Genomic DNA, 26,243 nt, shown 5'->3' on the forward strand with positions numbered 1-26,243 from the left:
ATTGACATCAACAGTTTTGCTTTGTTGTTAAGAGCCAATATAATAACACAAATCCTCTAAAAACAGTGAAACTCTCTTGTTTGAGCGTTGCTTTGCGTTTCGTTGTGACGATGATTTTGGTGGATTGCACACTGACTTCATCATGTTTGACTGCTGATTATCTAATAAGAGTTGCTTAGGAAATGGTCAGTAGGAATTCATACCAATCCGACCCACATTAAAACCTCAACAGCATGATAGCCACCATTGCCGGCCACCCCCATCTTCATCGTTCACGGGGAAGGATAAAGGATAAGGTAGACAGGAAGTGTTGATGCTCCACCTACTTAACGGAAGGACGACGATTCATCAGACTCTTCCATAGGTGTCGCGGAGTTGGTAGTTTGGAAGGGTATCAGGCCTAGCATTCGCTCCTAGCAAGCGATGCGACCTATAAAGCAAATTTTACTAGGTAGTTGTTTAGTTAGTCTTCGAGTGCACGATGACTCGAAAAAGAAAATATCTTGTTTAGTTTTTGGTGCTTTTTAAATTCTGGGCAGCCGGCTACCGAGAGTATCCTATGTTCCCTAAACAAAAGCAATTTAAACTCCACACAGCCGACCGTGGGAGTATTGCCTAGGTAAGCTAATCTTATCTGCGTAACGGGCCGGATCACTATTCATTGAAACAGTATTTAGACGAAATTTTTTACTTCTTCCTTACGATATATTTATTGGCTTGAAAACTACCGAGTGATGACATATTATACAGGCAAAGATAGCGCGAGATGTTATAAATCATGGAAAGTATCTCTTATTTTCTATATCGGATTGTTTTTGGAATACAAGTATACGAGAGATAATAACGAACACTGAAGGGAAATATAAAGGATTGTTAACCTGATGCACGGGCTTGTTAGCAATAACGGAGCTTGAAATTAGATTCATAAAAACAGACGCGGCGAATTTTCAATACTTATTGACCCGTGATCATCGATACCAGTCAGATTAGTCGTATTGGGGCTAATTTCCGATCAACTATTCATTTTTACGGCAATGTTTACTCGACTAGATCTGTTCGCACCCTCTCATTCTGCTACTATCGGCAGAAGGCTGATAGCACTCAGTCGTCGCCGGTCTAAGGACCAAATGTCATCAATAGACTTAAACTCGCGTGGAGGCATGAGATAGGAAACTTGTGAGAATTTTGTTATCCCACCATTTGACGACCCAGTGAAACTCTCGTGTTTGAGCGCAACAAAAACTCGAATCGGGTGCCCTTATTGTTGCGCTACCATTTGACTCAATGCGCTGAACAAAGATGGCAGACATTGCTCTAACCAACGGTTTCAAATGGATAGAGTGATAACAGAAACATGGCGAAAATGTGCTCATCACCATATGTATAGGACGTAAAACTTTGCAAAAAGAGATAATTTATATAAACCGCTGGCATACTTTCCACTAGTTGAGTAGTATCTTTTGTTTAAAATCAAAACCCATTATCGTTTCAGCAAATATTTGCACTGACTTATCAGAAGTCTTCCAAAGTATGACAACACGATCAAAGAATAAATATTATGGAATGTGAGGGAATGAGACGAATCTATTTGATTGTATTGTGAATGCTTCATGGTTCCTACTGTTACCCTCTTCCCTACTTCTTTTGCCAAAAAAAATCAATGTATTTGAATATCAGTTTGTCTTCACATCTCGCCCTGAGCAGAAGCAAAAAGTCGTCCCGCGCAAGTGAAACAGTCAATTCTACCTAAGAAGCAATCGGTACCTATCACACAAGCAGTCCATATAACAATAGCCTATACCTACTGTGCGATATAGTGATGAGTGACGGTGCCCAGCAAAAAGCAACCCAGATGCGGCCGAACTGTGTTGCTGTTGATTTTTCAAAATGCCCTGTAAGACCAGCCATTCGGGAAGTGGAACAGTTATTAAAAGTGCAGATGGAACTCAATCTGGCTGAAGTGAAAACCCTACAAATGCATCATATCAAACATTGCGTACTGATTTCGTTCAACAACATTAACCAAGCAGAGTCATTCGCCTCGCGAAACAACATGCCGCCGAATGCGGCAATGTTAAATATAGCATTCCCGTATACATCGAGAACGGCGCCGTAGAAGTTCGGGTCCATGATTTGGCTACGCGTACCCCTGACGGCGCGATTAAAAAATGCTTGCAAAAATACGGAGAAGTAGACTCCGTTACACATGATACATGGAGGAATTTTTTCCCGGGCATCCCTAACGGTGTTCGTGTGGTGAGAATGCGTGTGACCAAGCCAATTCCCTCATACTTAAGCTTCACAGTGTTAGGAAGGGACGATGCTCTCATTCAACAGACATCACTAGTCACGTACCCAGGGCAAATTCCTACGTGCCAGTTCTGCACGAAGAAGCTGCACCTCGGAAAACCTTGCGTAGAAACTGTTAAGGAAAACTTAACCAATCCAACCGAAATCAGCCCAAAACCATCTTACGCTAAACCACTAACAGCTGCAAAACCAACATCACCGGATCAAGCACCAACAACCAGCAACAACAACAACGAAACGAATGCCGAAAAAAGACGAACATACAATAACGACTGATAAGAGTAAGACACAAACTGGAACATCTGACCGCGAGCAGCAGGAAAGTACTACGGATGAGGACATGGACATGAACGACAACGCGAAAGAAGACAAACGGATCGAACCTCAAATTGCAGTGGACAACACTGGCAATATTTCGCCCCCTAGAAAAAGGATCTCAACACGCAGCAGAAAGCTGCGCCTGAACGAGACAAAAAACTTGACTAAGTTGTTTTTTTATTCATTGTAAAAAAACGAACAATCGGCCTTGTCGAGCTACCGCATTTGGGCCTAAATAAATTTAATAATCATTAAAAAAAACTAATGTATTTGAATATTGAATTGTCCATGATTGCTAAAAATTTTATTTTTAAATCATAAGTGTTCTTGTTTTAAATATTAGAATCGGCAAAGTAACAATGTTTATAATTGGGAGTGGGCGTGGCGTATTGGTAAATCGATTGCCTTGTACGCAGCGCACCTGGGTTCGAGTCCCGACCCCGCACATAGGGTTAGAAATTTTTCCTAAGAGATTTTACTAACCCGAAGAGACGAATGACCTTAAGGTTAAAACCTCTATAATTGATATAAAAAAAATGTTTATAATTGTGGGATTCTCACTTGATCCATTCAAAATATTTTTTCGGAAAAATACATAAAACTTATTTTTGTTATTTTTCAATTACACAGGGCTGGAAAATAAAAAAAACGGAATGTAATTTTCAAGTGATCTGTTAAAGGTTGTAGATCTGGTCAAATACAACACAAAACCACGTTTAATCAATTCAATATGCCCTCAAAATTTTAAAATATGGCGGAAAAGCTATTTTTCTGGACTTTCGGCACCAAAGAATTTTCTACGCAATCATTTTTCAACAGATTTTTAATTATTTGAAAATTCTGGGAAGATGGTGTGGCCTTTCCAACGGTATGCTATGTTATGTTATTTTGTTGAAAAATACTATGCAGTTTTGAAACAGCAATATAAAGTTACCATTATTTTGCGATTTTTTATGAAAAAATTGAAAATTGCTCACCAATTTTATTAAAAAGCGCCTTTGTTTTAATAAAAATTCATAGAGAAAATTGAAATAATGAAACTACCTTTTTAGTTATCAAAATCTGTTGAAAAATGGCCAGAGTTATTATTTTTTTCAAAATAGAAACATGAGCGCATGAACTTTTAAGGGGACGGTTTCATAATTTTTTTTCCCAAAAAATTCATCTTTTTGCTCGATTACGTATACATTCAAAAGTATGTGAATGAAATTCGATAGATAGATTTGAAGATATAATTCTAGAATCCTGTAGTGCGCGACATTACCTCACTAACCCCTTAAGAATTTATGTGAGCAAGTTTCTAAATTAGACAAAAATTCATAATTCTACGATTTTGCAACTGATTTTGATGATAAATACGTCGTTAGATGCGGAATTAAATGTTCTCTTTAAATTTTTATTAAAATAAAGACACTACTTCAGAAGAATATTGAGTAATTTTCAAAATTTTCATGAAAAAATCTCCAAATAATTGTTATTTTCATATTGTTGTTTCAAAACCGCACAGTATTTGTAAAAAACATAACATAGCATACCGTTGAATTGGTCATTTTTTCTTTTTTTCCAGAACATCCAAAAGATTCAAAATGAGTTGAAAAATGAACGCGCAGGAATTTTTTAGTACCGAAAGTCTTTTTGCAATAAATCAAGACTTTAAGGGGATACAACATTTTTCATCCATTTGATATGATCTACAACCTTTACTAGAAGTACAAAATCACTGTAGCACTGTGCTATTGATTTACAGGGTGTGTGGTTCATGGTTAAGAATCTCTGGAGGGGTGATAGAAGAGCATATTTGCGGGAAAAAATCGTTCTACATATACCGTCAAATCTCAGCCGTTACAGAGTTATTGTACTTTTTCTGAAATTACTTATTCGTCTGTACAACTTAAAAAATACACTTTGTATTCAACTCTTCATTAGAAAGGTGAGAAAAATTCAAATTCAATGGTGTCCTCATATCTTTCAGTTATTGAGCTTAAGTAACATTTTACAAATAAAGTATTTTAAAGTTTGAGTATTTTATCGAGTTTTCACCTATTTCTCAAAAATTTAAATAGTTAACATCATTATTTCAATACTTCAGATTGTTCGTATAAAAAGCTGCATAATTTATTCCTTTACATCATACACCTATATGTTTTCTTGCTTCCACGTGTTTGGGTTATTGAACTTATTATTAGCGTTTTTGCTAATTTTCTTCTAAATAGTAAATCATCACCTTTATTATGATCGAAATGATGCATCTTAACAAGTTCTACAATTCCTTCTTCGAGTTCGAATCAATATCTCTTTTTGTTTCGACCCAAATCATTTCAATCACCTCATTGCATATGCCAAAGACGATGATTTTTAACCAACTGCATTTGGAGTGGCGTCATGTTGTATCTACTATAAAATTGCAGGAAAATAAAAAGAGATAGGGATAAAGTGTCAAAAACTAAGCTGTAAAGAATTTCAAGTGGCATCAAATGAACAATGGCAAAATTGAAGTTTGTCAATTAGTAATTAGACAAATTGTATAACTCAACTTGGGGGTCGTAAAACAATGCCCTAATTCATGATTATTTTATAGAAAAGGTATACTACATAAGAGAAACACACAAACGCACAGGATTTTCATAAATACATGCATAGGGTCATTTAACATTTTTTTTTTCAAGTTGTCGATGTGAATGTTACGTCAATACGGTTTTGCATATTTCGCATATGCATATCGTTTGTCGTTAAAAGAATTCGTAGTGCATAGAGTCGTCCACACGAATTCGTCTGGAAATTGAATGTAAATATATTATAATCGACGCGAAAGGGTTCAGCAGTTTCCTAACGAGAAAAAAATTCTTTGAATAATGATTGCTATAAGCTCAACGTAGCTTCGAGCATCTCGATTAGAGAAACAAGATCCTCTGATGATGGAGATAAATATGTTTTATATGCTTTCATTAGGGCCGGCAAGTAAACAGCTCGTGCTCTCTGTAAAGCAATTTATGAACCAAAATGAGACTTCTTCTCGTTCTGCTTGTGTTTGACGGCATATCAAGCTAACTGAATGGAATAAAGTGTGGTTCAGATAGAATTCGCAAATATAGTTAATCTTATGCAGTATTGTTAAAGAAAATGTTCATAAAAAATTCAATGTAACATATATGAAGATCGATTCACTGGATTGCCATTTTTTGCAATGTTAACCAAAGTCACTCGAATACGTGTCATAAGTGTGTATTGATATATATATATATATATATATATATATATATATATATATATATATATATATATATATATATATATATATATATATATATATATATATATATATATATATATATATATATATATATATATATATATATATATATATATATATATATATATATATATATATATATATATATATATATATATATATATATATATATATATATATATATATATATATATATATATATATATATATATATATATATATATATATATATATATATATATAGAGAGAGAGAGAGAGAGAGAGAGAGAGAGAGAGAGAGAGAGAGAGAGAGAGAGAGAGAGAGAGAGAGAGAGAGAGAGAGAGAGAAAGAGAAAGAGAGATCTTGGGCCGCCAGTGTCCAGTCTCAGTGAACTCATCGATAGCACACGGCCAGCAAGGACTGGGTTTCATAACAGTTTTTGCAACCGACCGAGACGGTTGTGCCTCCAGGTGGAAGGATTTGTTCTCGAGAGAGTGACGAAGTGCGAGACGCTGTATGCGTTATTGTGGGAGAGAGAGAGAGACCAGTTTGTTAAGTGTGAGTCGACAGTTGATACGTCGGAGGCGTGGTCAACGGCATCCTCGACAAGTGGTGTTTTGACAGCAAACCGCGGGTAGACGAATTTGCCTACCGCGGTGGCAGAGATCGACAGTGATCGTGCCTGTACACACAGAAAAAAATATAGTGTATTGGTGTCGTCGGGCAATTCTAATCGACGAGAGGGAAGCGTCACAGGTAGACCCATTTGCTCTATTTGTCTACCGCAGAAGTGGTACGACGAATAAGGAAAACAAGTGGCACTGAAAAGTGCCGCATCGACAGTGGGATTTTCGCAGCAAGCCACAGGTAGCCACATTTGTCTACCGAGGTGGTGGAAACGGAGAGAGCGCGCTTGTGGTGGTGATACCGACGAGCAGCTTAATCGGAGAGAGTTTTGAAGTGTTGCAGGTAGGACTATTTCTCTACTGAAGAAGCAACGCGACGAAGAAGAACAGCAGGTGTCACATTGTCAAACAACGGGCACCGAGTTTACAACGTAACACATGAGGTGTGTTCTACAGGTATAACAGGTATATTTTTCATTCCTTTTTGTGATAGTTTTTCTTACTAGGTAAAATGGATGAAGAGATGGGAGAACGAGTAACAGACCCTCCCCCTAAGCCTTATGCTGAAAATGTAAATCCGACTAGAATTAAAATTTACCCAGAGTCGTCAACGGGACCATGGATTGTATTTATTAGGCGTAAAGTAAAGGCGCTAAATATTATTCAAATTTCTAAAGATTTGACTTCGCGATTCTCGGATGTAAAAGAGATCGTCAAAGTCAATAAAGATAAAATACGCATTGTCGTTGGTAGTTTCAAACAAGCCAATGCAATTGCTTCTTGCGAGCTTTTTACGCGTGAGTATAGAGCGTATATTCCTTCAAAGGAAATTGAAATTGATGGGGTCATCACAGAATCGAGTTTGACTGTTGATGACTTAGTTAAGCATGGGGTTGGTCGTTTCAAAGACACCATACTTAAAGACGTAAAAATACTTGAATGCAAGCAATTGCATTCAGTATCACACGAAGGAGATAAAAAAGTTTATCGACTGTCTGACTCATTTCGAGTGACTTTCGCTGGGTCTGCGCTGCCCAACTATGTCATTATCGATAAGATTCGTCTCCCTGTTCGCCTTTTTATCCCTCGTGTAATGAATTGCCTTAATTGCAAACAGCTTGGCCACACAGCCACTTACTGTTCCAATAAGGCACGGTGTGGCAAATGTGGGGGTTCTCATCAAGAGGATACATGTAATGAAAATTCAGAAAAATGTTTAATGTGCGGAGAAAACTCACATGAGGTCCCTGCATGCCCCATTTATAAATTGCGTGAGGATAAAATTAAACGATCCTTGAAGGAGAGGTCTAAGCGCTCCTATGCAGAAATGTTGAAAAATGCTACCCCTAAACCCATCTTCTTAGAAAACACTTACACATCTCTATTTTCGGAACAGTCTGACTCTGACGGAGCGTGCGAAGGTACATCATTTGTTTTACCCGGAAATTCCAGAAAAAGAAAACAGTCTTCTTTTCCCAAGCTGCCAAGCAAGGGCCTTAAAATTTCTCCACCAATAGATAAACTGCGCCCAAAACCGAAAAATTCCGATTCAAAACCGAAATCAATTCCGCCCGGTTTTGGGAACGTACAATCCAAACAGAACACCATTACTGGAAATAATAAAATTTCGACTTCCTCTGAGCCTCAGCCGGGGGTAGGATTATTGAAATTTTCTGAAATTGTTGATTGGATTTTTAAAGCATTCAATATTTCTGAACCACTAAAGAGTATACTTTCAGCTTTCCTCCCAACAATTAGAACATTTTTAGAGCAGCTGATTGCTCAATGGCCCATCCTTGCAGCGATTGTATCTTTCAATGGGTAATTCACCTCCTCCAATGAAAGATTCCATCACTGTTTTACAGTGGAATTGCAGAAGTATCATACCTAAAATTGATTCCTTAAAAATTTTACTGCATAATTTAAAATGCGATGCTTTTGCTCTATGTGAAACATGGCTTACCTCAAACATTAATTTCAACTTAAATGATTTCAACATTATTCGCCTAGACCGAGACACCCCGTATGGAGGAGTGCTTCTAGGAATTAAAAAGTGCTATTCTTTCTATAGAATTAACATCCCCTTGTTTGCGGGCATTGAGGCTGTAGCTGTCCAAACGAACATTAAAGGCAAAGACATGTCTATCGCTTCTATATATATACCTCCCAAAGTTCAAATTGGACAACGTCAAATTTTTGAGGTAGTGGAATCCATGGCTGCTCCGCGTCTGATACTGGGAGACTTCAACTCGCACGGAGTATTGTGGGGTTCCCTCTACAATGATAATCGATCCTCTTTGATTTACAATGTTTGTGACGAATTTAATATGACAGTTTTAAATACTGGCGAAACAACACGCATCCCCAGACCTCCTGCACGTCCAAGTGCATTAGATCTATCTCTGTGCTCGACATCACTTCGGTTAGACTGCACGTGGAAGGTTGTACCTGATCCTCACGGTAGCGATCATTTGCCAATCGTTGTTTCAATTAACAGTGAATTAGGCCTTACGAATTCAATCAATGTTCCTTATGACTTAACACGAAATATTGATTGGAAAACATACGAAACATTAATTTCCACTTCTCTTGCTTCGACAGAAGAGCTACCCCCTACCGAAGAATATGAATTCCTAGCGGGTTTAATTATTGAAGCAGCAGAACAAGCCCAAACGAAATGCAATCCTGGAATGACAATAAATAGACGGCCCCCTAATCCTTGGTGGGACAAAGAGTGCTCTGATGCATATGAAGCTAAACAAGTTGCCTACAAAGAAATTATGAAACAGAAAGGGGGTATACGTGAGAACTTTGAAAATTATTTCATTTTGCAAAACAAATTTGACAGTATACGTCGTGCCAAAAAATCTAGTTATTGGAGACACTTCGTTAATGGCTTGTCAAGAGAAACATCAATGAGTACTCTTTGGAACACAGCCAGAAGAATGAGGAATCGAAACGTGACTAATGAAAGCGAAGATTTTTCGAATCGTTGGATATTTAATTTTGCCAAGAAAATTTGTCCCGATTCTGCTCCTGCGCAGAAAATCACTCGCGATGCTCCCACAAGTAACGATTTCATAGATTCGCCTTTGACAATGATGGAATTCTCAATTGCACTCCTCTCATGCAACAATAATGCTCCGGGACTAGACAGAATTAAATTCAACTTGGTGAAGAATCTGCCTGACCTAGCAAAAAGACGCTTGTTGAATTTATTCAATAAGCTTCTTGAGCAGAACATTGTCCCGCACGACTGGAGACAAGTGAGAGTTATCGCTATTCCAAAACCGGGAAAACCAGCCTCCGATCATAACTCGTATCGACCGATTGCAATGTTATCCTGCATCAGGAAATTGTTGGAAAAAATTATCCTACGACGTCTCGACAATTGGGTTGAGGCGAACGGCTTGCTATCAGATACCCAGTTTGGTTTTCGGAGGGGAAAGGGAACGAATGATTGTCTGGCGCTACTTTCGTCAGAAATCCAACTAGCTTATGCAAAAAAAGAACAAATGGCGTCTGTGTTCTTAGACATAAAAGGAGCATTCGACTCTGTTTCCATTGATGTTCTCTCAGAGAAACTACATCAATGTGGTCTTTCACCAATATTAAATAAGGACTGGGTTTGTCCTGATGTGGAAAACCTTTTCCACATTTTTTTTGTGGTTCTCTGTTGTGCATAACTTTAGCTGGTCTCTCCTTCAGCATTCGGACTATGTGTCCAGGCCACTGTAGCCTGGCGTGTTTCGTCAGCTTTCCGATGCCAGTATGTTTGTATACTTGGTAGCCAATGATGTTCATGTCGTCTGCGAAACCAAGACGTATATGAGATCTCGTGATGATGGTTCCGTTCCTTTTTACAGATCTTCATATCCCACCTATGCTGAACATAGGATTAATGGGTGCATCGCCCTGCTTAAATCCATCTAACGTCACAAACGAGTCGTAGGTCTCATTCTATTTTGACATTTGATTTTGACCCATCCATCATTATACAAATAAGCCTGATCAGTTGTATTCCCGGAATTTATCCAGAATTTGTCGCAAGGTAAGCAATTGGTCCGTAATTGATCGTGCTCCCCGAAACCCGCTTTAGTATTCCCCGATAAATTATTAATTTTTTTTTCTTTTTTATTTCGACTAATATGAAGTCACATTTTTTTTTTGCTCCCCGAAACCCGCTACGGCTGTAAACGCAATAAAAATAGTCTAATAAAAATCTGTCCCAGCATTCAAAAAGCTAACAGAGATGGACAGCAGCATTTTCATTGATGGTAATCGTCGACTGGTTTTCAGTGGTGATTGTACGTGGCTTTACTTTTGTAGGTTTTCAGGGGACTGAGGTCGAATAATTTCAAATATAATCTATCATCATCAACATCATCGTGGCCGAACAATTCGTGTACTCCCAATCATGATCGAATCTATTTTAGATTTCCAGGTTATTCGGTCTTGGACCGCCAGTGTCAGTCACATTGAACGCTCGAATCTTCCTCGATAGCACACAGCCAGCAAGGACTGGGTCTGTCCTGATGTGGAAAACCTTTTCCAGGTTCTCTGCTGTACATAACATTAGCCGATAGAATATTAAGGGGTTCGTACTCTATAATGAACACGAAGAAATAGGCATATTTCGGGAATTTTTCTTGCCGCAATAAAGGGATGAATCGAGATCTTGTTAACCCTCAAAAAGGTTTTATCTTGAATCATGACTTCAAGAAGCATCACTCCTAAGCCCTAAGGAAATCTTTTTTGTCGTTTTGTGTGAAAATCGAAAGCCCAAAAACGCTCGATCATTTGCATTTCAAATTACAACTTCATTGAAACTAGATAACTGTAATTAGCCGGACTTCTGAGACCCTTGCCTTTTTGAGGGTTAAATGGAATTTAAAACATAACAAATGAATCATAAGAAATACTTTTTTCGAGCGCTTTCGCCAAAAGATGGCGGCTGCGCAACATTTTCCTCCATGCACGTTTTCTGGAAGGGCTCCGCGGCCGGAAAACAATCTCCCGTAATATAAGATTTTATGGTCACCGCAACATACCATGAAATAATCTCCCGTAATGTTTGACCTGGAGTCACAAAGTTATGTTATTCTGATTTCTTATGACAATAGCAAGCGATTTCAATATTTTGATATTTCGCGAAATGGTGCACTTTTGAACACCAAAAATGTCATAAAAATTGACACAAAATTGTTAATTTAAAAAAAAATTAAGCGATAAAAAAATAGAATCCTACGGACGTCGCCGGAGAAATCAATTTCGAATATTCTGTGAAAATTTCAAAATGATCAAAAATCAGTTGTTCGAGTTACGTTTTCGGTTAGCTCCAAAAATGGGTTTCGAGAAAAACGCGGTAAAGTTTTCAGTACACTCGAGGTATGCATAAGAGGCGTTGCGACAGAATTGAAAAATTGAACATTTATGTATTGTTTTCGCCTTTCATACTTTGGGATCATTTTTAACATCCTAAAGCACATTGTAGACTAATGAATAAAAAATCGACTCCTTAAGCCTGTTTCTAATGACCCTCCAACATCTAGTTTTACGGTCTGTATGCTTCACATCCTTGCTCTCACTTGAGTGCTATGGCTCTTAATTTTCATAACTTTCCCTGCCCAGTGATCTCTAGCTAATTGAATGTCGTTAAAAAGTAAAAAAGATAAATTATTCAGCCAACGGGCGCAATCTACTAAACGGAACACGAGGCGTAAGCGGCCTCGGGATCGATATGCCTCGGTAGTTATTACACTTGAGTCTGTGGCTTTTCTAAATGATATGGCATATGAAGCCATCTAACCAATCCGAAGATGTTTCTTCTTCCACCCAAATCATCCCGATCACACAGTGGTTTGCTTCGTACAGACAGTCACCTCAAACTTTTAGAAGTTCGATCAGGATTCGGTCCCTCCCAATGGCCATTCCTCATTCTGTGTGTGCCCTCTCTATGATCCATGTGGCTGAATTTGGAACCCAGAATAACCTCTTAGCCCTTTACAGAAATTGCCCGTGGGAGTAGGAATCGACTCAGTAGTGGGCCGATTGAGTTTTCAAAAATTCATAATTCTTCTGGGCAGTCTAATGCACACCGTTGGGAATACAGTTGTGATTCGCTGGTTGGGCAACAGCCTCTGTCCAACTAACTAAACTCTCCAATCAGGAATCAGTAGCGTCTGGCTCAAATGGCACGTTCCCCAGGTTCACATCTCTAAATATTGTCAGATTAATTGTCAAACTAAATTTGACATGATATTTCGGCATTCAGGTGCTTTTTAGTTGGACAACGGTTCAACCAGCGAAGGTCCAACTAAAAAGCGGTCCAGTTGAAAAGTGACCAACCGCGAATCACGACTCACAGTGTCGCCTAGCCAAACAAAACCTCAAAATTTTATTTTGGATTTTTCATGATTGAACATTTTTCTCGTTTTGTAAACAGGTTAAATGGAATCTTCTTAAAATATTTAGTCCTTAGGGCGAAAGTTAGATTTTTTTACAGAACTTCAAACGTGAAATGTATGATCAATTTTGGAAAAAAACTGCATTTAAACCTGTGTTATTCAAATTAATATATTTAGTAATTTAATATATTTAGCAAAGATTTCGATTACGGTCGAACTGGTTTTATTTGAAAAATTATTTCTTGGACTTATACTTGCCATGCGATTTAGTCGATATAAGCCTTTCTTCTTGCTCAGACATGTAGAACATGTAGAATAAATCGTGCATAAAATTAATTGGCTTAAAGCTCCTGTACTTTTTTTGAAAAGTTTGGCCAAATCGCTTGTAGTTAATGACTCTTGAAGCATAGTGTACTTTCCGAAAATTAATGTCTTGTTTTGCTCCTTTCTGTCCCGAAGCATGAAAAATGGTGATTTTTCATGATATGTCTGAAGGAGGCATGGTAGTGTTTGATTACGCAGGGTTCGTAATAAAATTTATTTATGTCTCTCAGCATTATCAACAATGGAAAAAATGTATATTCAGCTAAAAATTCACTAAACCAACCACCTATTCGTAAATGTTGAATTTTCAAACCACCCTAAGTCCCAAAATTTTGAGGCGAAAAAAATAAAAAAATATTATCAAATATGAATTCGGCGCCGAAGAATTACCCAAATTTGAAGTTTTCATCAAATTCGGGCGAATTTTGAGGTTTTGTCCGACTTTTGTATGGAATGTGATCACTGTGCGACTGTATTGGGGAAAAAGTTTCTCCTAGTATCGTTCGTATCACTTCTTTGTATTTGTACATCGTTCGTTTAATAAATTCAGATCTAGCGAGCCTTGTTAGGTCGTGTATACGAATCTACCTTATCATCATTGGTATACACTGAAGTTTTCTTTTATGCGGGGGATACGTACCGCATAACTTTGAAAATCCGCATAAAAAACCGCATAACTTTGAAAATCCGCATAAAAAACCGCATAACTTTGAAAATCCGCATAAAAAACCGCATAACTTTGAAAATCCGCATAAAAACCGCATAACTTTGAAAATCCGCATAACTTTGAAAATCTGCATAAAAAACCACTTAACTTTGAAAATCCGCATAAAAAAGTCGCTTAAAAAACCGCATCAAAAAGGCTTCAGTGTACACGGAAATCTTGGTTCTGATGTCTTTATATTTATGTTGTTTTCTGCCTAGGCTAAACTTCTACACGTTACCAATACCAAGTTTCTTGAAGATACATGTAGGCCACTTCCGTACTACTTATCCCACCTCATAAACTGTAGGTCAGGGGCAGGTTTTCTTGAAGTCAATCGAAATTGTGTTATCCCAAAGAATTGACACTTTTATTTATTTATTGCTAATTTATTGTACTGTCCAGTCGGAGGTAGCGGTACTATATTGTTTGTGTGGATAAATTCCAAGCATGGCAGGAAAAAATACTTACTTTACTGAAACTATAACGGAACAATTTTTGGCTTGTGTTTAGTATGAAATGCAGGAAGACTGCATCACAATTTTCTAAGGTACAGTTCAAACAACTCAAAAGCACTTTATTCAACGGAAGGGCACCAGTCGAATCTCTCATTTTATTTTTAATAACACTAATAAGTACAGATGAAAGGTAAAATTCAAACGTACCTAATTTTAAGTTAAAAGAGCCTATTCCTTGGGTTGTTTGATTTTTCTGCGCAAAAAACCTTGGTTTTCTGTTCTTTAAATTTTAAATTTTGATCATCTGAATCTAGTCGAGATCTGTAAAAGAGAAGAAACGAAGACTAAAGGATTGACATACTTTGTCTTAAGCGAAGCGTGTTTTTGTCAAAAAGTATCAAAGTAACCAGCAACGGTCTTATGTGGCTAGAATTTTACCACTGTCAGTATCGTATCGTTACATATCGAATGTAACATTACTTCCAAATAACAAATCATGATTCTTTTTCTTATTCCGTTTTTTTCAGCTTCCTGAAGGATGTGATCGCTGCAAAAAACTACACTTTGAAACCGCGAGTTGTTCTTCCTGACGATTACGTGAAAGGTAATACAGTAAAATCTAACTAAATAACTTTTGAGTTACAGTGGCTAGAACATAACCTCAATTATGGCTCTTATACAATGTAGTGACTAAATAACTATTACATCTATTGCGGCCTTACGGGTCAGCTAGCGGGCTTGCCGTTGAACTACCTAAATAATGGAAAACTCGATAAATTTGTGAAATCGTATCTTTTATTTGCGGTTGCAAAGGATGCGTATCGATACATCAATTCGAAAGAATCTTAAAAGTTAAATATGGAGCAAACGCCAAAACATCGAGAGGACGAGTGAGTGACATTCCCAACGACCACATTCGTCAGTATGCTCTCATACGTGTTTGGTGCTCTAATGCATTCCGTTCTATTTCTTCGTAATCACTTCGAATTGGTTTCTAAAATTTTTGTGTTATATTCTTAGATAGTATATCTATGGATACAAGCAATAGAAACTCGCTTTTACGATATTATATAAGGTTCGATTTCCTGCCAAAATAAATCTCTGAGTTTCTCTGCTGGTGTCATTATCGGTGATTACAAGTAAGCTCAAATACATGGATAATGAAAAGGCAACCTCGATATCGTTCCCATCAATCGTCATTCTCGGTATGAGATCGGAGATCGAAGATTTTGAATAAATAACCAGTATATTGCTGGTCTTTGATTTAAAATGACGCTTAAATCCTTCACGTGATCAACGCGCTGCAGCTGAGTTTCACCAACCTAGTAGTTATTAGTAAACATGCTGACCGTAGGATGATTTGTGCCAAAATTATACCGCAACACTAGGGGCATTATTAAATGCTTCAAATCACTATGAGCAATGAATGTGATAGTATAAATCACAGCTGTAAGCTTTTTTCCGCATAGCTAGAAAAGTCGTTGGTTGAGCATAGCTTCCTTCCACGCCTTAGAATGAACACCAAAACATCAACTAATAATGAGAAGAATAGCGGTCTTAGCCTACTACCTTGAGGAAATTCGGGATTGTTAGAAAAGTATGTACAAGATACAGTGTCACCAATTTAACCAACTATCTACTTGACTGCGTAAAAGGTAGGATCGTAGCCAGTGACTGAATCTGGTACAACATCCTAGTTTATCCAACTTTATTATAAATATCTTATGGATAACTGTATCGAAAGCTGCCTTAATATCTGTGTAAATCGGGTCTACCTGGCGTTTCTTAAACATTTGTGCAAGCGACGCTGATGATATTTGTTGCAACCGATCAAGCAGGGAAGAATCCTTGCTTAGGTGTGTTTACACAATATCGACAAGATGAAAACAACTCCCAGGAGGTTGATTCAATGGTAGTTCTCGATGTTGGATTTGTCAACTTTCTCATATACCGGAGACATTACGTAGCATCATTCACAATCTGGCTAAAATGTTTGACACAGAAGCACCAGATTAAAAAATAACAGCGGGTTTGCAAAAAAGTTCGTCATTTTTCTAGTTTGCTGGACGCGTTTCTAAACGAATGAACTGGTTTATGTAATGTAAATGTTTACAGTAATAATACCTAACTCTATGAAGCAGACATGTTGATTGCAATTACTCTTTTTCTTTTTACGCAGAAGTGAGGCCACCATCGAAAAAGGGTACACCGGTGGTCGTAGAGTTCAGTATATTCGTTGTGGACATTAACTCAATCAACGTGGAGGACATGGATTTCAGGTAAATTCCAATTTGGAATTTATACGTCAATATTTTGTTCATATAATATTGAGTAATATAAATCTCTTTCCTTATTTCCCTCCTCTTGCTGCAAATCGCGACGTACGTTCCTGCAGAGTAGATATGTTTGTGCACCAGAAGTGGGTTGAATCGCGATTGGACTTGCATGACGACATCTTCGAGGATGGTGACGATCACGTTATACTTCCGCCAGAGTTCTTCGATAACCTGTGGCAGCCGGATCCGTACTTTCTGAATTCGAAAATTTCAGGTGAGCTGTCCACTGTCTTGGTGACGCACATTCCATACAATTGTCAGACTGATCAGATGTCATTTCATTGTTTTAATTTCAATGGTAGATGTGCATGAGTTCGATACTGTTGTAAATGTGTGTTTCAATTTTGGACCAATTTTAATTTGCTTCAACATGTTAGTCGCTTTATTTACTTCGTTTGCATTTTCCTTCAGCTTCGCAAGAATCATTTTTATTCAATCCGCTAACGTTAGAGCTTGGATGTAACAACCTAACATAGAAGAGTTTATTGTGTAAAGTCAAATGTGACGAAATTATCAACAAAATCTTTGTAACGCTTGGCTGACAGTTACCAATACCAAAATCTCAATTCTTTCAGTTAGATGATGTCGTCTTATTTCCGAGAATATAATTGTGTATTCCTTGGAGCTATATGGCAGTTTCACAAATATCATTCCTATTATTAGGATTTTTATTAATTGCTCAAAGGCTCCTCTAAACTTCATTGACAGGTATTTAATTATCATTGTCGACCTCAACAACAGCACGATGCACCAACCATGTTTAGCATTTCAGTTCTTACTAATGTTTTAGTTGCGCTTTCCAACGTATAAAGGGACGTTATCGTGGTTAGGTACATCCAGCCAATATATTCAGTTGGCTTGCCGAAGAAAATAGCTTTATACCTATCGGAACAACCATAACAAACCGGAAAGCAAATGCTATCGGAAAAGTCAAAAATAAACAAGCTACAAAACCGTACGCGGCTAACCGCAGGCAGTTCTCGGTCATGCTTCTAGACGAGGCCGAAAGTGCACTTTAAGTTAATGCTCAAAAGCACTGAACAGTTCTTGCTTTGGCCACAGCCAAACAGACGCATATTATTCTAAACAATATGAGCCGAAACGCTAAACTGTCTAAATACACAGAGAAAATTTCGGGCGAATCATAACTCGCCGAGCACAGTAATTGAAATTTATTAAAGGTACTAATGTCTTTGATGCGCGGCGAATAGCAGTTCGTTCGAAATACCCCTCAAAATATATTTTATCAGTTAACTTTCCGATCTTCTTCATAAACTAGCTGTTGTTTTTGAGTCTTTATATTTTTGTCTGTGACCTGTTGTTCCTTAGAAAACGATCGTAATCGACCGTGAATCGTGTGTGCGTGTATGGGAATACATAAATTTAAACTTGATTTCGTTCGCTCAAAGTCGATGAGTTCCTGAGTTAAACCGATGAAAGCTATCGATAACCTTCACCTTGGAAAGTTTATTTACAAATCCTGCTCCTTTATCGCCCTGCCACAGAGTTAATACAATTTTCTCCTATGAGTATTTGAAGCTTCAAAATACATTAGGGCTGTCCGACTATTATGGCGGATCGCCTAAAATGTTCGCAGCAGTCGAATCAGAGAGATCTACAAAATGGAAAGTTTTGTTTTTTACATATCTAATAGAGCAATCGGTTATGGGTACAAAGCAAAAACATAGTGTTGTGGAATATTTATAGATTTCTCTAATTAAATTAGAAATATTTTATTAACTGTTATTTGTCCAACAAAAAAAAACACCTTTAACAGGCCAACGTGGGTACCCGGGAACCCACAAATTAAAATGCTCATAACTATGATTTCCTTTATTCGAATTGGACACTTTTAGATTTTTTGGATTCAGGAACTCGTCCACTTTTTGATTTATAAAATTGAACCAGATGAATGGATCTGGTGCTTGGTAATCCGGATTTTCCGGGGTAATGTACCAATACTAGGGCATGATTTTTAAATTTTAATAATTTCCTAGCAATATGAGTATCAAAACTCTTCAAATTGTCTCGGAAGTCTGTTATTTATTGTTACGGGACCCTATGGCAATTTAAAAAATGGAATTGGAATGGAATGGCCTCCCACGGCCCCACGGGAACCTACTCCGGAATGTCCGTTCAGGGGTTTTAACCACCAAATGGTTCCAAAACCACGAGATACAACCTACTGAATGAATTCCAAGAATTTTGATACCCATATTGCTAGTATTCCATTGAAGTTCACAAATAGTATCCCAGTACTGGAACCTGCTTCCGGAAATCCGGATTCTCAGGAACCGAATGAAGTAACCCGATTCATTTTTCCAAATCCAAAAGCGGATGAGTTTCTGAATCCAAAACACCTAAAAGCATCAAAATCGGTTGGAAATTACATTAGTTATTGGTATTTCAGTATTGTGGGTACCCGGGTACCAACGTCGGCCTGCTACGTAGTAAAAAATTAAGGAGCCGCTCCTAACTCCCCCCCCTTACTATATCAACAATATTATTAACCCTAAAGCTTGACTTAGTGAAGTTCTAAGATGTCACCAAGTTTCAATTTCCAGCTATGGATAAAACATAGGAATTTCATGAATTGAAACCTAAAAAGGTACCCGGGTACCGTGTTTGACACATAACGGTTAAACAAGCTTTCATAATAAGATAAAGTAATAGTAAAAGAAAGTGGGGTTGTGTACTCCCCAGCCCGCTATTAGATAGTTTAGTACAAGATAAAGAGTACATCTTCAACGCAGGTTTATACCACCGAATTAAAAATTAGTGTTTCGTGTTTGAGTGCTACTATTTGAGATAACAGCAGATCTCATTTGCAATGGTATAACGGTTTATAAGTTTTACATATTTTAAACCCCTATTTCTTAGTCGTTCAGAGTTAGAATTTAAAGAAAATGCATATCCATAGATTCCTTATAGTCTCGGAATTGTTTTTATTGACGTTTTCGTTTGAGAATCTAACAACGAAACTAGAATAGTTCCTTCAAGCAAACGTTTTTGATGAAATTGAGTTTGGTTCACGCAAAACGTTGGCGAATCTGTAATATACTTCAGGTTAGAACTAGGGTTACCAATCGTCCTTATTTTAACAGACATGTCCTTAATTTTGATGATTTGGGAAAGCGTCCTTAATTTTACTTCAAATGTCCTTAGTTGTCTCAATCCTTGGTATATTTGACATCACTTAGATTAAGTTCGCTCAAGCGAATGAAATGTTCACTTTCTTATAGTATTTTTGATTTGTTATATTCAGATTAATGATTCAATGATGATGATTTTGATTAATTGTATTGCTTGAAGAAAATTTTAAAACTAATTTTTCCATGTTTCTCATCTTGTTGAGTGCTGGCAGTAAAAAAAAGGGTTTGAAACTTTGATTTTTGGAAATGAAAATGCAAAAGGTAGGATTTTTCGTTCTAATATCCATACAAATTTCAAATGTAATGCGGGATGCCACGCTATAATTAATTGACCTAATCTTTTGCACAGTTCCTTAGGACCCCGAAAGGACAAATAAAGCACTGCTCTGAAAAAATATCGGAAATCTTTTCTAAAAACAACTCGATTAATCACATTTTACTCAAAGATGAATGAAATTTGTTAGTCTCGCTCTCCTTGATTCACTCTTAGCCCATTTGGTAACCCTATTAGAATTTAGAACCCAACGCGATTTCCAGACCTAAATTAGTTTTAGCCTCAAGCAAAAACAATACATAAATTTTTAAGTGAAAATCCTAAATGTTGTAAATGTCTATCAAAATATTAAGAAAATTTAATCGTTCAAATTTACAAGAACGTAATGATGGCTTCTTTGAACATTTTTTAATCGCATAGCTTTCATAGTTTTTTGAAGTTCTTGGTCCTGATTCTGAGATTGGATGTCAGCCCATCATATGAACAAAAGTTAATCTATTTGTTAATAAGTCATTTTTAACGTTTGGGTTTATCCATATGTTTCAGGATGTTCAGTGAGTGGTAGAAAGTTCAGCTATTGTCCTGTCCATTCCATTTCGGTACTTCTCGTATCATTATTACACTTGGAATAGTGGGCATAAACAAAGAAGGAACCTGGTAAACCTGGAACCTACTGAAATTATAAAAATCTAATTGAGTCTGGAAGTTGACTGGGAGTGTTTTCTGGCCGACATTAACTTTTTTGAACGCGCCTAATTGAATTTAAGAGAATGGAATATAAATTATTAATATGAGGAACCGAAAGCTACGCCTTGGGGAGATCTGGATTTTCAAGCATTTGTTGTGCTTTTCTTGCACTTTAATTTGTTTACAAAGTGGTTTGCCCGTTTTTGCCCGTTTAAAAGTTATCGGCATTGGAAAAAGAGCTATTTTCAATCAAAAAATGTGAATATCTCCACACATACTAGCGATAGCAAGTTTCCGTCTTCGGCAAAGTAATGCAGTTTAATAGTCCAAACAATGTTCTAGATCATTTATATCATGGAAAAAATCTAGAAGAAAACTTATGATGAAAAAACTGTTTTTAAGGGGCCTTTCGCAAATAATGTCCCATATCTCAAAAAGCTTAAAAGATAGAGAGTTGAAATCTTCTGGTCAAATGTTTGTAACGAGTTTTTCTATAACTTCGCTGAAGTAAGTATTTGTCTATCTGAATTATTGAAGAAAATAAATTTCGTAACTCACTTTTAGGGAGATTAATCATCAATCCGATAAGACAAAAAGAAGGGGAGTTCTACTCCAAGAAACTTTCTCAAAGACACCATATTGCTAAAGTCAACCGTTTTGACGCAATATAAAAAACCCCCTTTTTTACTCTTTGGGACCACTGTGCAGCCCCGGGGTAAGTTGCCGGTATGTATGAATACGCCACTAAATGGAGATTCAATTACATCAAAGGTTCTTGCTGAATGTCTTTTCAATTAAATTGTATATTAACCGACAATTGCCAATATATTTCAGTCTCAATACCTCGGCATTTTACTAGTTCCAACTTGCCCCGCGTGCGTCAACGCCATATTTTACAAAAAAACTATTTAAAAAATAACTTTAGTTCATGGATAGATTTAATATCTATACGGATACTGAAAGCTCTTTTTACGCACTCTCGAAAAATATAATCAATTGGGAAATAGATTTAAAATCACCCTGAATAACACAAAGTGTCTAAAATTGAAAAAAAAAATTACTTGGTATGCTCGAAAACACAATATCGCCCACAACTTCTACAAAACAAAATGTTTTTTAACAAAAACAGATTGGAAAATGGGTTTCACATAACTTGAGGTACACAATGAGAGGCAGCGCTATATGTCTAATAGAAACGAAGACAACGGGATTCCGCCAGTCTAATTTCTACTTCTGCCGCAGTCAGACGTACAATCGAGCCAAGTGAACAACAGGCCTCTCGATCTAGTGTGCATTGTCTCGAGAACAAAGGAAACATCGGATTATTCTTGTCATCATGAGTAAAGTTGACGAAAAAGCTCTACTCCGACCCAACGCTGCGGTCGTTGACTCTAAATTTTGTTTAAAACGACCGAGTTTTAGTGAAGTGGAATACCTTCTGAAGGTAAAAATGCACCTTAGACTTACGGAAGTGTTGTACCTTCAGTATCATCATCTTCGCAGTGCAGTGTTAATCTCATTCAACACGTTAGCACAAGCCGAGCGTTTCGTTTTGAAGAACAACTTAAAACACGTGGTTGCAAGTGACGACGTTGGAATTAAGATTCCCGTATATATTGAGAATGATTATATAGATGTAAGGTTATATGACCTATAACCTCGTACCCCTCCTGAGCCAATTGCAAAATGCATGTCGCAATACGGAGCAGTAGAATCCGTTTCACCTGATACTTGGAGAAACTTCTTCCCGGGTACTCCTAACGGCGTTTTTGTAGTGAGGATGCGGGTTGAAAGGCCTATACCCTCCTACTTGACAATAAAACTCAAAACTCACGGAACTACAATTATGCAAACTACGCTATGCACCCATGAGGGGCAAACTCCTACGTGCAAGTATTGTAATCAGACAGCTCATCGTGGACAACCTTGCGCGGAAGATGCAGAGGAAGACGCATCTCAACCGATTGTCAACTCATCTACAGCAAATCAACCCAAAACAGAGTTTTCAATACCAATGCCTGAACCACAAACGGTGGCCAAATTTGTGGCAGCAGTTGCGCAGACCATAATGACAACCACAAAAGAGGCATCCAGTACAGCAAAATCAACTGTAAGCAACATTGGCAAGGATAACAATAACAGTGACGGATTTACGCTGGTCAACAATAAGTGCAAGAAACAGGGAAAAACATCTGATCGCGGACACCAAGCCGACTTCGACGTGGACGTGAAAAACAAAAAAGAATTAAATGACCCCCCAGATGTAGATTGCCAGCAACCCCCACGAAAGAAGGTCTCCGCTCGCAATAAAAAGTTGCGCGCACGAGATCCAATATTATAATAATATTTGTTAATATTTTTTTTATTTTTACATTTGTAAACATATAAAAGATCCACGGCTCCGTTAAGCTACCGCTATGAGCCGTGATAAACGAATTAAAAAAGGGATTCCGCCAGCTTACTCCAAACACCAACTAGCCCCAGGCTCCCCTAATACTCAATTAACTTAATGAACATGAGTTCAATGTTATCTTCATGTGATTATATTTTGAAATGTTGGTGGAATGGGTTTGGAAGTGGAGAAGGTGGGAGTTTAGTAGTGGAGGATGCGTCGGAAGTCCTTCTGTTTAGTTCACACCACGTGCTAAAGCTCTCCAGTTCACTCTGAAGAGACTTGGCGTCGGTTTTATCCCGTATTCATCGAAAAATTTTCTTGTCGCCAGCGAATGAAAGGCGTGATCCTTGTAATTTGATATTGACGACCTTGAAGTGTAGGAGGTATATTTCTGGACCGAGATAGCTTCCTTGTGGGATGCCGGATGTAGCGAAGAATGGTGCAGATAGACAGTCCTTAATTCTGATTTGAAGTTGCCTTCCATCGAGGTAGGAACGAAATCAGCGCAAAAGTTGTCCATGAATACCAAATTTTTTCCAGCTTCACTATTGCGATATCATTTGCAACCCGTCAGCGAGTCCATCGAGTACATATGATGTGAACGAGAGCAAGTTGGTCGTTGTCGATCGTTTAGGCATGAAACCGTGTTGGTCGTCTGAAGTTGAAGGCTAGCAGTGTTTCGGGTAGGAATTTAATGATTTTATAAAAGCGTTCAGCAGCGTACCGAGGCTCTTGAAAAAGTGTAGATGGAAGCAATAAAAAGTTTTTCCTTTAGATATTGACATGACAAGTGACAACCGTCGGTGAAGGTTGATTCTGTAGAAATAATAGCACAATTATTCACATAACATAAACACGTCACATTTTAAATTGTTTATTATAAATTTCGAACAATCGATTTTTTATAGATATTTACTCGGATAGTCAGAAGATATTGGAATAATCAAATGAACATTTAACACCAATAACTAAAACATCTGAATGTTTCTTAAATGAGGGCAACCAATCTATTAACTGAAACTAAAGTAAAAAAGAGAGGCTCTCATACAGGGTTGTTAACATTAAATTCAATTTTACCGCCGATAACGATGAATTTCATTACCGGCGTTGAATTTCAGGTTCATCGTCATCGTCAACGCACTTCGTTGAATTCAATTTTAGCGATATCGGAAATTTTTTCGCTGAATTCTATTTGAAATGCTTTTTTCGCCAGGGAAATTATTTAGTATTTTCAAATGAAGTTTAATTTTGTGTTTAGAATTATTTCTGTAAGAATGTATATTTTTAATTTTATTTGAAGTACAGCACCTGAGGTTAGTCGTTGGAGTACTCTTAACGTAAACATAGACCTAATGAAACAAATTCAAATCGCACAATTTCGGTACTATTGTACTTATGGATGAAATTAAAAATGTGAAATTCCACGCGAAATTTCGTGCGAAATTATGTGAGAAGTTTCGTGCGAAATTCCACGTGAAACTTCGAGCGAAAGTCCGTACGAAATTGCATGTGAAATTCCGTTCGAAATTCCGTACAAAATTCCGCTCGGAATTCCTTGCGAAATTCCGCGCAAAGTTCGATGCAAAATTCCGCGCGAAAGTTTGCGCGAAATTCCATGCGCAATTCCGTGCAAAATTCTGCGCGAAATTCCGAAAGTGAACGACGACGTAAATTATACGGCTGATTCACGGTAACAGCCGAAATGACAGTCGTCAACAATGTTCTCTACCAGGGCCGGCGAATCACTTTTTTCCCGAGTGGGTAATAAGATTTGGAGTGATTTATACTTGTAGTGACAAAAGTTCATATGTAAGTGAAAGTGAAAATTATTTGGAAATACCCTTTGTTAACGGGCTGTGTGACCGACGGCTCAGCAAAAATGTGTGTGTTGATTATTGATACTACAAATGTTCCACAGCTAAGTACCAATTACTCTATTCGTTGCATTAATTTTGTTTCCTCCATTAAAACCTTTACGCGGGTACTGAAACCCACATGATAGTGTTGGCTAATGGGAAGGTATCTCTGACAACAGACAGCCCCTCAGACTCAATGGAGGTCGATTTGAACATTTATCCGATGGCAAAATAATGCCGATAAATCACTTTTCGATATAAATTATATTCATCTATTACAACAGGCCCCTGGAAGGTCTACTTCCGGACCGAATATAACCAATTTAACATCATCAATATATCGCGTAAACTAAATAAACAACACTCGGCCGTGTACGAAGAAGTATCTTGTCTACGTACCTACCTGGGAAGTAGGGATTGATAGTGTAGTCTCAGACAGGGGCCTTAATTGCGAAATATGGAGTCGGCTCTTTCCAGGCTTAACTCAGTGAAAATTCTGGTTTGCAAGCACTTGCGTTCAAAATTAATTGAGGAGTATAAGAACTTATTTTCAATCAGTCTCATGTCGAGCCTTTCGCCGGATCTACTCTTCCAAACTTTATTTTTTTGAAAGGGGCTCGTCTACCTGTTCGACTTTTTGAGCCTCAGGGCATGCGAACAATAGGGCCATACAGCTACCCAATGTAGAAACGTATAAACCATGACTAATTTCTACGCTTACTGGTCCACAAGCGAGAGTCTGACAATCCCATTGAGAGAACATGTTCTAATGTGCCTATAAATTTTCGAAAAAAGAAAATTTTTTCCTCTCCTAATCTGCCTCGTACAGGCCTGAGGGTGTCCTTTGATGGGTGCTATCACAAAACCGAAGTAAGTGGCCCCTCGTCTCAGTAATCTTAGAAACTAACAGGAATTTCCTCATGGGACACCAAAAACCCCAAGTGTCCCAATATTTCATTCCCATTATTTTTCTAAGTTTAACACGAAGTATTTGGTGCCCGAATCTTTCTGAATATACGCAACGTTAGAAACGCAAATGAAAACTTAATGAATGCAGAAAACGCAATTATTGGCACCGGTTTGTCGACGGATGTTTCGCGATGAAATGATAATACTTTATTTAAACGTAATAATCGTTCTTTGAATACATCAATTTATCTGACAGTA

The 26,243-nt window shown here is 37.6% G+C and overlaps 2 protein-coding genes across 5 annotated transcripts in view; one reads left to right on the forward strand and one right to left on the reverse strand.

Annotated features, from left to right (window-relative positions):
* LOC131689015 (elongation of very long chain fatty acids protein 4-like) overlaps positions 1-26,243 on the reverse strand; it is a 295,570-nt gene that overhangs the window by 213,580 nt on the left and 55,747 nt on the right. The gene's annotated exons all lie outside the window — the stretch shown is intronic.
* The window catches only part of LOC131689011 (glycine receptor subunit alpha-2), a 182,300-nt gene that overhangs the window by 130,435 nt on the left and 25,622 nt on the right, over positions 1-26,243 (forward strand). For 3 of the 4 annotated variants that reach the window (XM_058973734.1, XM_058973733.1, XM_058973735.1), the window contains 3 exons: positions 14,904-14,980; positions 16,556-16,655; positions 16,772-16,926. In XM_058973734.1, coding sequence (XP_058829717.1) covers positions 14,904-14,980; positions 16,556-16,655; positions 16,772-16,926 — 332 coding nt within the window. Of the gene's footprint in view, positions 1-14,903; positions 14,981-16,555; positions 16,656-16,771; positions 16,927-26,243 lie in introns of those variants that run through there. The other variant, XM_058973736.1, reaches the window with a different exon arrangement.

This window comes from Topomyia yanbarensis, chromosome 3 (assembly GCF_030247195.1).
Source record: "Topomyia yanbarensis strain Yona2022 chromosome 3, ASM3024719v1, whole genome shotgun sequence".
In the NCBI taxonomy this organism is placed as follows: Eukaryota; Metazoa; Arthropoda; class Insecta; order Diptera; family Culicidae; genus Topomyia; species Topomyia yanbarensis.